Source organism: Calonectris borealis, unplaced genomic scaffold (genome assembly GCF_964195595.1).
Source record: "Calonectris borealis unplaced genomic scaffold, bCalBor7.hap1.2 HAP1_SCAFFOLD_311, whole genome shotgun sequence".
Classification (NCBI taxonomy): Eukaryota; Metazoa; Chordata; class Aves; order Procellariiformes; family Procellariidae; genus Calonectris; species Calonectris borealis.
Genome location: NW_027441694.1, coordinates 16,141 through 29,589, shown reverse-complemented (window position 1 = coordinate 29,589; position 13,449 = coordinate 16,141). Strand labels below are relative to the sequence as shown.

The window sequence follows — 13,449 nt, the reverse complement described above, 5'->3', positions numbered from 1 at the left end:
ATGATCCTGGGGAACCCCCCCCAGGGGACCCCAAAACTGGGGGGGGACCCCAAAACTCGGGGGGACCCCAAAACCTAAGGGGGACCCCAAAACCTGGGGGCGGGACCCCCAAAACCTCCCAACCCCAAAAGTGGGGCCTCCAAAATCCCCCCTCAAATCCACTGACAATCCTGGGGAACCCCCCCCCGGGGATCCCAAAACTTTGGGGGGACCCCAGAACCCGGGGGGGGACCCCAAAACTCGGGGGGACCCCAAAACCTAAGGGGGGACCCCAAAACCTGGGGGCGGGACCCCCAAAACCTCCCAACCCCAAAGGTGGGGGCTCCAAAATCCCCCCCCCAAATCCACCGATGATCCTGGGGACCCCCCCCCCAGGGGACCCCAAAACTGGGGGGGACCCCAGAACCCCTTGTCCCCTGCCCCCCCCATGTCCCCCCATGTCCCTTGACCCCCTGACCCCTGACCCCCGACCCGTGTCCCCAGACTCCCTGACCCCCCATGTCCCTGTGTCCCCCCGTGTCCCCTGACCCCCCCGTGTCCCCCCGTGACCCCCCGTGACCCCCCGTGTCCCCCTGTGACCCCTGACCCCTGTGTCCCCCCGTGACCCCTGACCCCCCGTGACCCCTGACCCCCCCGTGTCCCCCCGTGTCCCCTGACCCCCCGTGACCCCTGACCCCCCCATGTCCCCTGACCCCCCCGTGTCCCCCCATGTCCCCTGACCCCCCTGTGACCCCTGACCCCCCCATGTCCCCTGACCCCCCGTGTCCCCCTGTGACCCCTGACCCCCCCCGTGACCCCTGACCCCCCCATGTCCCCTGACCCCCCCGTGTCCCCCTGTGACCCCTGACCCCCGTGTCCCCCCGTGACCCCTGACCCCCCATGTCCCCTGACCCCCGTGACCCCCTATGACCCCCCGTGACCCCTGACCCCCCGTGTCCCCCCGTGTCCCCCCGTGACCCCTGACCCCCGTGTCCCCCGTGTCCCCCCGTGTCCCCCCATGTCCCCTGACCCCCCGTGTCCCCCCGTGTCCCCCCGTGACCCCCCCTGACCCCCCGTGACCCCCCCGTCCCCCCGTGACCCCTGACCCCCCCGACCCCCCGTGTCCCCCCCTGACCCCCCCTGACCCCCTGTGTCCCCTGACCCCCCGTCCCCCCATGTCCCCTGACCCCCCCTGACCCCTGTGACCCCCCTGTCCCCCCGTGACCCCCCCGTCCCCCCGTGTCCCCTGACCCCCCCATGTCCCCCCGTGACCCCTGACCCCCCGTGACCCCCCCCGTCCCCCCCTGACCCCCGTGTCCCCCCCTGCCCCCCCCAGGTCCTGCGTGCTCCAGGCCGACTCCGCGGGGCAGCTGGGGGCCTGGCTCAGCAGCGCCGTCCAGAGCAGCATCGCCTGCGCCTTCACCCCGGGGGCCCCCCCGCGCCCCCCCCGGCCAGGTGGGCGCCCCAAAACCCCAGGGCACCCCAAAACCCTCCCTGGGACCCCCAAACTCACCCCGGCCAGGTGGGCGCCCCCAAACCCCAGGGGGACCCCAAAACCCCCAGGGGACCCCAAAACCCTCCCTGGGACCCCAAACCCCTCCCTGGGACCCCCGCGCCCCCCCCGGCCAGGTGGGCACCCCAAATCCCCCAGGGCACCCCAAAACCCTCCCTGGGACCCCAAACCCCTCCCTGGGACCCCCGCGCCCCCCCCGGCCAGGTGGGCACCCCAAATCCCCCAGGGGACCCCAAAACCCCCAGGGGACCCCAAACCCCTCCCTGGGACCCCAAACCCCCCCGGCCAGGTGGGCGCCCCAAAACCCCAGGGGGACCCCAAAACCCCCAGGGGACCCCAAACCCCTCCCTGGGACCCCCGCGCCCCCCCCGGCCAGGTGGGCACCCCCAAACCCCAGGGGGACCCCAAAACCCCCAGGGGACCCCCAAACCCCCCCCGGCCAGGTGGGCGCCCCAAAACCCCAGGGCACCCCAAAACCCTCCCTGGGACCCCCAAACTCACCCCGGCCAGGTGGGCGCCCCAAAACCCCCGGGGGACCCCCAAAACCCTCCCTGGGACCCCAACCCCCCCCCAGCCAGGTGGGCACCCCAAAACCCCCAGGGGCACCCCCAAACCCCCCAACCCCCCCCCCGGCCAGGTGGGCACCCCCAAACCCCGGGGGGACCCCAAACCCTCCCTGGGACCCCCAAACCCCCCCCGGCCAGGTGGGCGCCCCAAAACCCCCGGGGGACCCCCCAAACCCTCCCTGGGACCCCAAACCCCTCCCTGGGACCCCAAACCCCCCCCCCGGCCAGGTGGGCGCCCCAAAACCCCCAGGGCACCCCAAAACCCCTAGGGGACCCCAAACCCCTCCCTGGGACCCCAACCCCCCCCCAGCCAGGTGGGCGCCCCAAAACCCCCAGGGCACCCCAAAACCCTCCCGGGACCCCAAACCCCTCCCTGGACCCCAACCCCCCCCAGCCAGGTGGGCGCCCCAAAACCCCCAGGGGACCCCAAAACCCCTAGGGGACCCCAAACCCCTCCCTGGGACCCCAAACCCCCCCCGGCCAGGTGGGCGCCCCAAAACCCCCAGGGCACCCCAAAACCCTCCCTGGGACCCTCAACCCCCCCCCAGCCAGGTGGGCACCCCAAAACCCCCAGGGGCACCCCCAAACCCTCCCTGGGACCCCAACCCCTCCCTGGGACCCCAAACCCCCCCCGGCCAGGTGGGCACCCCAAAACCCCCAGGGCACCCCAAAACCCTCCCTGGGACCCCCAAACTCACCCCGGCCAGGTGGGCGCCCCAAAACCCCCAGGGGACCCCAAAACCCTCCCTGGGACCCCAAACCCCCCCGGCCAGGTGGGCACCCCAAAACCCCCAGGGGACCCCAAAACCCTCCCTGGGACCCCAACCCCCCCCAGCCAGGTGGGCGCCCCAAAACCCCCAGGGACCCCAAAACCCCTAGGGGACCCCAAACCCCTCCCTGGGACCCCAAACCCCCCCCCGGCCAGGTGGGCACCCCAAAACCCCCAGGGCACCCCAAAACCCTCCCTGGGACCCCCCAAACTCACCCCGGCCAGGTGGGCGCCCCAAAACCCCCAGGGGACCCAAAACCCTCCCTGGGACCCCAAACCCCCCCCCGGCCAGGTGGGCACCCCAAAACCCCCAGGGGACCCCAAAACCCTCCCTGGGACCCCAACCCCCCCCCCAGCCAGGTGGGCACCCCAAAACCCCCAGGGGCACCCCCAAACCCCCCAACCCCCCCCGGCCAGGTGGGCACCCCCAAACCCCGGGGGGACCCCAAAACCCTCCCTGGGACCCCAAACCCCCCCCCCGGCCAGGTGGGCACCCCTAAACTCCCAGGGCACCCCCAAAACCCTCCCCCCACCACCACCCTGGCCGGGGGGGACCCCAAAACCCCCGGGGACCCCAAACCTCCCATGGGCAGGGGGGGACCCCAAAACTCCCTAGGCTGGGCCTGGGACCCCCAAAACCCTCCTGGGGGGAATTGGGGTCCCCAAAACCTTCCTAGGGGGAATCAGAGACCCCAAAACCTCCCTGGGGGGAACTGGGGACCCCAAAACCTTCTTGGGGTAACATTGGGGACCCCAAAACCTTCTTAGGGGGAATCAGGGACCCCAAAACCTCCCTGGGGGGGGATTGGGGACCCCCCAAAATCCTCCTGGGGGGAATTGGGGTCCCCAAAACCTTCTTAGGGGGAATCAGAGACCCCAAAACCTCCCTGGGGGGGGATTGGGGACCCCCCAAAATCCTCCTGGGGGGAATTGGGGTCCCCAAAACCTTCTTAGGGGGAATCAGAGACCCCAAAACTTTCCTGGGGGGGGGATTGGGGACCCCAAAACCTTCTTGGGGTGACATTGGGGACCCCAAAACCTTCTTAGGGGGAATCAGGGCCCCCTCCCTGCCACCCAGGGGGGGGTGGGGGGGGGATCCCCGAATGCTGCCTGACCCCCCCCCCCTCCTCGTACCCCGCAGCCCCCCGAGCGTTCGTGGTCGGTGTCGGGGTCTCGGGGGGTTCGGGGGGGGGCCCCCCGAATCTGAGGTGCTGGAGACGGTGCTGGGGGTGGAGGGGAACGGGAGCTGCTGCGACTGCCGGGAGCCGGAACCCGCCTGGGCCAGCGTCAACCTGGGCATCACCCTCTGCATCGAGTGCTCCGGCATCCACCGGTGAGGGCACCCCAAAACCCTCGGGGCACCCCAAAACCCACAGGGCACCCCAAAACCCACCGAGCCCCCTCCCAGGCACCCCAAAGGTCGCCCAAGGTCTCTCAAGGGTCCCCAGATCCAGTATCACGCCCTATGTCGAGGGCTTCAGCATCTGTCGGGCACCCAAAATCAGATGGGGGCACCCCGATATCCGTGAGGGCACCCCAAAACCCTCGGGGCACCCCAAAACCCACCGAGCCCCCTCCCCAGGCACTCCCAAGGTCCCCCAAGCTCCCTCAAGGGTCCCCAGATCCAGTATCACTCTCTGCGTCGTGGGCTTTAGCATCTGCTGGGGCACCCCAAAATCTAATGGGGGCACCCCAATATCCCTGAGGGTACCCCAAAACCCACAGGGCACCCCAAAACCCACCGAGCCCCCTCCCCAGGCACTCCCAAGGTCCCCCAAGCTCCCTCAAGGGTCCCCAGATCCAGTATCACTCTCTGCATCGTGGGCTTTAGCGTCTGCTGGGGCACCCCAAAATTAGATGAGGGCACCCCAAAATCGCTGAGGGCACCCCAAAACCCTCGGGGCACCCCAAAACCCACCGAGCCCCCTCCCCAGGCACCCTAAAGGTCCCCCAAGGTCTCTCAAGGATCCCCAGATCCAGTATCACGCCCTATGTCGAGGGTTTTAACATCTGCTGGGGCACCCCAAAATGAGATGGGGCACCCCGATATCCGTGAGGGCACCCCAAAACCCACAGGGCACCCCAAAACCCACCGAGCCCCCTCCCCAGGCACCCCAAAGGTCGCCCAAGGTCCTCAAGGGTCCCCAGATCCAGTATCACGCCCTATGTCAAGGGCTTTAGCATCTGCTGGGGCACCCCAAAATCTAATGGGGGCACCCCAAAATCGCTGAGGGCACCCCAAAACCCTCGGGGCACCCCAAAACCCACCGAGCCCCTCCCCAGGCACTCCCAAGGTCGCCCAAGGTCCCTCAAGGGTCCCCAGATCCAGTATCACGCCCTATGTCGAGGGTTTTAACATCTGCTGGGGCACCCAAAATGAGATGGGGGCACCCCGATATCCGTGAGGGCACCCCAAAACCCACAGGGCACCCCAAAACCCACCGAGCCCCCTCCCCAGGCATCCCAAGGTCCCCCAAGGTCCCTCAAAAGTCCCCAGATCCAGTATCACGCCCTATGTCAAGGGCTTTAGCATCTGCTGGGGCACCCCAAAATCTAATGGGGGCACCCCAGTATCCCTGAGAGCACCCCAAAATCCACAGGGCACCCCAAAACCCACCGAGCCCCCCCCCAGGCACCCCAAAGGCTCCTCCCATGAGCCTGCAGAGCCCCCCAAGAGGTCCCCAACGCCCCTGCAAGACCCTCGGGGCACCCCAGGGACCTCCCAGGACCCTCAGGGACCCCCAGGGACCCCCAATATCCCCCCCAGGACCCCCCAGGACTCTCAGAGACCCCAAGGCCCCCCCCAGGGACGCCCCAGGACCCTCAGGGACCCCCAATGCTCCCCAAGACCCCCCCAGAGACCCCCCCAGAACCCTCAGGGACCTCCAACACCCCCCCAGGGACCCCCCAGGACCCTCAGGGACCCCCAGGGACCCCCAACACCCCCCCAGGGACCCCCCAGGACCCTCAGGGACCCCCAGTGACCCCCAATACCCCCCCCCGGACCCTCAGGGTCTCCCATTGACCCCCAACATTTCCCCCAGGGACCCCCAGGACCCTCAGAGACCCCCAAGGCCCCCCCCAGGGACCCCCCAGGACCCTCAGGGACCCCCAATGCTCCCCAAGACCCCCCCAGAGACCCCCCCAGAACCCTCAGGACCCCCAACACCCCCCCAGGGACCCCCCAGGACCCACAGGGACCCCCAGCGACCCCAACACCCCCCCCAGGGACCCCCCAGGACCCTCAGGGACCCCCAAGGCCCCCCCCAGGGACCCCCCAGGACCCTCAGGGACCCCCAATGCTCCCCAAGACCCCCTCAGGGACCCCCCCAGGACCCCCAGTGACCCCCAACAACCCCCCCAGGGACCCCCCAGGACCCTCAGGGACCCCCAGGGACACCCAACACCCCCCCAGGGACCCCCCAGGACCCTCAGGGACCCCCAGGGACCCCCAATACCCCCCCCAGGACCCTCAGGGACTCCCATTGACGCCCAACATTTCCCCCAGGGACCCCCCAGGACCCTCAGGGACCCCCAGCGACCCCCAACACCCCCCCCAGGGACCCTCCAGGACCCTCAGGGACGCCCAATGCTCCCCAAGACCCCCCCAGAGACCCCCCCAGAACCCTCAGGGACCCCCAACACCCCCCAGGGACCCCCCAGGACCCACAGGGACCCCCAGCGACCCCCAACACCCCCCCAGAGACCCTCCAGGACCCTCAGGGACCCCCAATGCTCCCCCAGACCCCCCCAGAGACCCCCCCCAGAACCCTCAGGGACCTCCAACACCCCCCCAGGGACCCCCCAGGACCCACAGGGACCCCCAGCGACCCCCAACACCCCCCCAGAGACCCTCCAGGACCCTCAGGGACCCCCAAGGCCCCCCTCAGGGACCCCCCAGGACCCTCAGGGACCCCCAATGCTCCCCAAGACCCCCCCAGAGACCCCCCCAGGACCCTCAGGGACCCCCTCTAACCCCCCCAAATCCCCCCCCGCCCCCGCAGGAGCCTGGGGGTCCACTTCTCCAAGGTACGCTCGCTGACGCTGGACTCCTGGGAGCCTGAACTGGTGAAGGTAACTGGGAGTACTGGGAAGGTAGGGGGGGGTACTGGGAGGGAGTGGCCCCCCCAAATGACAATCTGGGGGTGTCCCCCCCCCCCCAGTTGATGTGCGAGCTGGGGAACAGCGCCCTGAACCGCATCTACGAGGCTCGGGTGGAGGAGATGGGGGTGAAGAGACCCCCCCCCGGCTGCTCCCGGTAAGACCCCGACCCCCCCCAATATTGCACCCCCAAAATTTGGGGGGGGGGGGGGTTTAGACACCCCTCTGGCACCCCCAAGCCCCCTGGGATATCCCCCTCCCCACCCAAGAGGACCCCTAGAACCCCCCACAAACACCCATACCCCCCCCCCATGGTGCCGTGATGGGACCCCCAGGACCCCCCTCCCGGGACCCCCGGACCCCCCCAAACCCCTGTGCGCCCCCCAGGGTGCAGTGATGGGACCCCCCAGTACAGCCCCAGGATCCCCCCAACCCCCCCAGGACCCCCCCAGGACCCCCCCAGCCCCCCAAAACCCCCCAACCCCCCCCAGGGCACAGCGGGAGGACCCCCAGGACCCCCCCAGGACCCCCCCAGCGCCCCAAAACCCCCCCGCCCCCCCCAGGGCACAGCGGGAGGACCCCCAGGACCCCCCCAGGACCCTCCCAGCCCCCCCAGGACTCGCCCAGGACCCCCCCAGCCCCCAAAACCCCCCAAAACGCCCCCAGGGCGCAGCGGGAGGACCCCCAGGACCCCCCAAGGACCCTCCCAGCCCCCCCAAAACCCCCCCGCCCCCCCCAGGGCACAGCGGGAGGACCCCCAGGACCCCCCCAGGACCCTCCCAGCCCCCCCCCGGACATCCCAGAACCCCCCCAGCACCCCCAACCCCCCCCCAGGGCACAGCGGGAGGACCCCCAGGACCCCCCCGGACCCTCCCAGCCCCCCAGGACTCCCCCAGGACCCCTCCAGCCCCCCAAAACCCCCCCGCCTCCCCCAGGGTGCAGCAGGAGGACCCCCAGGACCCTCCCAGGACCCTCCCAGCCCCCCCAGGACCCCCCCAGGACCCCCCCAGCCCCCCAAAACCCCCAAAACCCCCCAGGGCACAGCGGGAGGACCCCTAGGACCTCCCCAGGACCCTCCCAGCCCCCCCCAGGACCCCCCCAGGACCCCCCCACCCCCCCAAAACCCCCCAAAACCCCCCCAGGGCACAGCGGGAGGACCCCCAGGACCCCCCGAGGACCCTCCCAGCCCCCCCCAGGACCCCCCATGACCCCCCCAGCCCCCCCAAAACCCCCCCGCCCCCCCCAGGGCACAGCGGGAGGACCCCCAGGACCCCCCAGGACCCTCCTAGCCCCCCCAGGACTCCCCCAGGACCCCCCCAGCTCCCCCAAAACCCCCCCAGGGCGCAGCGGGAGGACCCCCAGGACCCCCCCAGGACCCTCCCAGCCCCCCCAGGACCCCCCCAGGACCCCCCCAACCCCCCAAAACCCCCCCAGGGCACAGCGGGAGGACCCCCAGGACCCCCCCAGGACCCTCCCAGACCCCCACGGCCCCCCCCAGGACCCCCCCAGCCCCCCAAAACCCCCCAGGGCACAGCGGGAGGACCCCCAGGACCCCCCAGGACCCCCCCAGCCCCCCCAAAACCCCCCCGCCCCCCCAGGGCACAGCGGGAGGACCCCCAGGACCCCCCGAGGACCCTCCCAGCCCCCCCCAGGACCCCCCCATGACCCCCCCAGCCCCCCCAAAACCTCCCCACCCCCCAGGGCGCAGCGGGAGGACCCCCAGGACCCCCCCAGGACCCTCCAGCCCCCCCCAGGACCCCCCCAGCACCCCCCCAAACCCCCCAAAACCCCCCCAGGGCACAGTGGGAGGACCCCCAGGACCCCCCCAGGACCCTCCCAGCCCACCCCAGGACCCCCCCAGCCCCCCAAAACCCCCCCACCCCCCCAGGGCGCAGCGGGAGGACCCCCAGGACCCCCCCAGGACCCTCCCAGCCCCCCCCGGACCCCCCAGGACCCCCCCAGCCCCCCCAAAACCCCCCAGGGCGCAGCGGGAGGACCCCTATGTCCCCCCCAGGACCCTCCCAGCCCCCCCAGGACCCCCCCAGGACCCACTCAGCCCCCCAAAACCCCCCCACCCCCCCAGGGCGCAGCGGGAGGACCCCTAGGACCCCCCCAGGACCCTCCCAGCCCCCCCCGGACCCCCCCAGGACCCCCCCCAGCCCCCCAAAACCCCCCCACCCCCCCAGGGCGCAGCGGGAGGACTGGATCCGGGCCAAGTACGTGGAGAAGAAATTCGTCACGGGGCTCCCGGGAGGGGCCCCCCGGCCCCGCCCATCCCGCCCAAGCCCCGCCCCCCGCCCAGGCCCCGCCCCCCGCAGCAGCCCCACCCCCCGCGGCCGCCACACCCCAGGTAGGGAGGGGCGGGGCCTCTGCGTGGGGTGGGGGTGGGGGTTTGAGGCAGAGGGGCGGGGCTTAGGGTAATGGGGCGGGGCTTGGGGTGGAGGGGCGGGGCTTGATGTGGAGGGGCGTGGCTTGAGGTTGGGGCAGGGCTTGTGGACTATCATTGGGCGGAGCCTGCCATTTTTGGGGAGGTGCTTATGGTGGAGGGGTGGGGCCTAATGAGGGGCGGGGCTTCAATTGGGGTGTGTTTGTTATAAAGGGGCGGGGCTTATGGAGGAAGGCGGAGCTTATCATTGGGTGTGGCTCATGAAATGTGGCTGTTAAAGGAACAACGTTAAAAAAAGGCGGGGCTTATGGACAAAGGCGGGGCTTAGGATTAGGGTGGAGTGCTCATTAAGAGGCGTGGCTTATGCAGAAGGGGCGTGGTTTATGGTGGAGGGGCGGGGTTTGTGGTGGAGGGCCGCTGCTGGGGGTGGGTGTTGCAGTTTGCTGCGGGCGTGGCTTACATCCGGGGGGGGTGGGGCCTTGTGGGTGTGGCTTATGCGTTGTGGGCGGGGTCTCCCGCATGGGCGTGGCCTCCCAGTCAGGTGGGCGGGGCTTATGGGCCAACAGCCTCCCAGCAGAGGGTGGGGGGAAGCTGGGGGGGGGGGGGGGCAGGATGGGCGTGGCTCGCCGCGGGTGGGCGTTGCCTGAGCGAGGTGGGCGTGGCCTGAGCGAGGTGGGCGTGGCCTGAAGCCCCACCCCCAGAGCCGTCAGAGGCGGAGGGCCCCCCCAACCTGCACCCCGGGGCTCTGCTCTACTGGGCGGCCCAGCACCGGCGCCTGCCCACCATGGCCGACGCGCTGGCCCACGGCGCCGACCCCGGCTGGGTCAACGCCGCCGAGGACAACCGCACCCCGCTGCTGCAAGCCGTCGCCGTGGTAACCGGGGGGGGGAGGCACCCACAGGGGCACCCTAGGGTGCTGGGGGGGGGGCCCTCCCCTTCTAATTGTGCCCCCCCCCCCCCCCAAAGAACTCCCTGCTGGCCTGCGAGTTCCTGCTGCAGAACGGAGCCAGCGTCAACCAGAGCGACAGCCGCGGGCGGGGGCCGCTGCACCACGCCACCATGCTGGGACATACTGGGTGCGTCCCAGTATCATACTGGGAAAGGGAACTGGGAGGGGGGGGGTGCGGCTCCCCCCCCTCCCGCCAGCCCCAACCCCCATTTTATCAATGGTGGCGGCGCCCACCCCAAGAGCGGCTGGTGGGGAAGCTAAGCAGGAGCTGCCCTGGGCAGTGGCAGGATGGGTGACCTGACGCTATTTGCTTACGGAGGGGAACCCTCTTTTTTTTGGGGGGGGGGGCTCTGTTCCCTGGGAGGGTCCCTATTTCCTTTAGGGGGTCCCTATTCCCTTTGGGGGTGTTCCTGTTCGTTTTTGGGGCAGTCCCTGCTCTTTTGGGGGTGATATCTATTCTTTTTTCGGGGTGTCTTATTCCCTTTTGGGGGAACCTATTGTTTTTTGAGGGGTCCCTATTCTTTTTTGGGGGTCTCTATTCCATTTTGGGGGGGTCCCTATTCCCTTGGGGGGGTCCCTATTCCTTTCTGGGTGTTCCCTATTCCCTTTTGGGGGTATCTATTCCCTTTTGGGGGGTCCCTATTCCATTTTTGGGGGGTCTCTATTCCCTTGGGGAGGTTCCTATTGCTTGGGGGGGGCCCTATTGTCTTGGGAGGGGTCCCTCTTCCCTTTTGGGGGGATCCATAGTCTCTTGGGGGGTCCCTATTCCTTTGGGGGTCCCTATTCCCTTTTGGGGGGATCCATAGTCTCTTGGGGGGTCCCTATTCCTTTGGGGGTCCCTATTCCCTTTTGAGGGAGGGGTCTTTATTCCCTGGGGGATCCCCTATTGCCTTGAGGGATCCCTATTTCTTTGGGGGGGTCCCTATTCCCTTTTGGGGGGTCTCTCTTCCCTTGAGGGGTTTCCTATCCCATTTTTTGGGGGTCCCTATTCCCTCGGGGGCTCCCTATTCCCTTTTGGGGGGACCTATTCCCTCGGGGGGGGCCCTATTCCCTTTTGGGGGGTCCCTATTCCCTTTGGGGGGGGGCTATTCCCTTTTGAAGGAGCCTCTATTCCCTTGGGGGCCCCTATTCCCTTTTGGGGGGGCCTATTCCCTCGGGGGGTCCCTATTCCCTTTTGGGGGGTCCCTATTCCCTCGGGGGGTCCCTATTCCCTTTTAGGGGGTCCCTATTCCCTTTTGGGGGGTCCCTAATCCCTTTCAGGGGGGTCCCTGTTCCCTTGGGGGGCCCTTATTCCCTTGGGGGGCCCCTATTCCCTTTTGGGGGCCCTATTCCCTTTTGGGGGCCCTATTCCCTTTTGGGGGTGCAATCCCCCCCCCTCCCCATCTCTCAAGGGTTTCCCAAGATTGGGGCACCCAGCACAGCTTCCCCCACCGGGAAGCTAAGCAGGCACCGCCCCGTCCGGTGCCTGGATGGGAGACCTCACCGCCCCCCCCCCCCCGGGTCTGTGTCCGTCCCCTGAACCCCCATGTGTCCCCCCCACCCCCCCCAAATGTCCCCCCCAAAAATTCCAGCCTGGCCTGCCTGTTCCTGAAGCGGGGGGCTGACGTGAACGCGGTGGACGCGGAGGGGAAGGACCCCCTCACCATCGCCATCGAGCTGGCCAACGCCGACATCGTCACCCTGTGAGACCCCTCAGGGGGCACCCATGGGTGGGGGCGGGCACCCTCAGGTGGGGGTACCCCCCCTTTCTCAACCTTCCCTCCCCCCCCCCACCCCATTTTCTCCACCCCAGGCTGCGACTGGCCAAGATGCGGGAGCTGGAGGTGGCCCAGGGGCAGACTGGTGGGTTTGGGGGGGCTCCAGGGTTTTTGGGGGGGGGGGTGTCTCTGGGTTTTTGGGGTGTCTCTGGATTTGGGGGCTCCTGAGGAGGATCATGGGGGGGGGGGGGAGTGGATTTGGGGGGTGGGTGCTGGGGTGTTTCTGGGTGGTCCTTTGGTCCTGAGGAAGACCCGGGGGGGGGGGCCCCAAGTTTGGGGTGTCCTTATGTTTGGGGGGGGAGTGGGTTTTGGGGGGTCCCTGGATTTGGGGGGGTCCCAATAGGGGTTTTGAGGGGGGCTTTGAGTTGGGGCTGACCTCGAGGGGGTCCTCGGGGGGGTTCCCTGGGTTTGGGGATCCCCAAGGTGGGGGGGGGGGGGGGGGGGTCGGTCACTATATTTGGGGCAACTCAAGTTGCTGGGGGGGGGGGGGGCTGGATTTGGGGGGCCCCAATGAAGAGCTTTGGGGGGGGGTGTGTGTCCCAATTTTGGGGTCACCCCACTCACCCCCCCCCCAGGTGACGACACCTACCTCGACATCTTCCGGGACATTTCCCTCATGGCCTCCGACCACCCCGAGAAGCTCGCCCGCCCCCACCACAAGCTCACCACCCTCTAGCTCCGCCCCCTCCAGGCCATGCCACACCCCCCTGGGGGCAGGCCCCGCCCCCTCACAGGCAGTAGCCAATGGAATAAAGACTCGCCTTGGCCTTGCCCTCTCCCATGGTCCCACCTCCGCGCCCACCTGGGAACATCTGATGTGGGACCCAACCATTTTGGGGGGGGCTGGTTGGGCTACCTAGAACCGACCCCCCCAAATCTGCACCCCACAATGGGCCCCCCTTGGGTGACCTAGAACCAGCCCCCCCAAAATGGTTGGGTCACCTAGAACCGCCCCCCCCCAAATCTGCACCCCACAATGGGCCCCCCTTGGGTGACCTAGAACCAGCCCCCCCAAAATGGTTGGGTCACCTAGAACCGACCCCCCCCCCAAATCTGCACCCCACAATGGGCCCCCCCTTGGGTGACCTAGAACCAGCCCCCCCAAAATGGTTGGGTCACCTAGAACCGCCCCCCCCCCAAATCTGCACCCCACAATGGGCCCCCCCCTTGGGTGACCTAGAACCCGCCCCCCAGGCTGGGTTACCTGGACCTGACCCCCCCCCCATGTGATACCCAAAATGAGCTCCCATTGGCTCATCTAGAACCAACCTCCCCAAAAGGGCCCTGATTGGGCTACCTAGAACTGACCCCGCCCCCCCTTCCATCTAAAACGGGTGCTGATTGGCTCACCCCAAAACAAACCCAATGCATCACCTACAGCACTTTGTGTTTTAATGGGGGATCCCCACCCCGGGAGGGGGGGAGGGGG

The 13,449-nt window shown here is 69.1% G+C and overlaps 1 protein-coding gene across 1 annotated transcript; it reads left to right on the top strand.

Annotated features, from left to right (window-relative positions):
* Positions 1-1,315: 1,315 nt before the first annotated feature.
* Positions 1,316-12,789, top strand: LOC142077583 (arf-GAP with coiled-coil, ANK repeat and PH domain-containing protein 1-like; the record flags this gene model as incomplete). The annotated part of the gene is made up of 10 exons (XM_075139520.1): positions 1,316-1,434; positions 3,969-4,160; positions 6,832-6,901; positions 6,991-7,085; positions 9,115-9,278; positions 10,016-10,188; positions 10,281-10,390; positions 11,835-11,945; positions 12,056-12,105; positions 12,596-12,789. Coding segments are annotated over 10 exons (1,185 nt in total), but the record flags the coding sequence as incomplete, so codon positions are not given.
* Between the last annotated feature and the right edge of the window lie 660 nt (positions 12,790-13,449).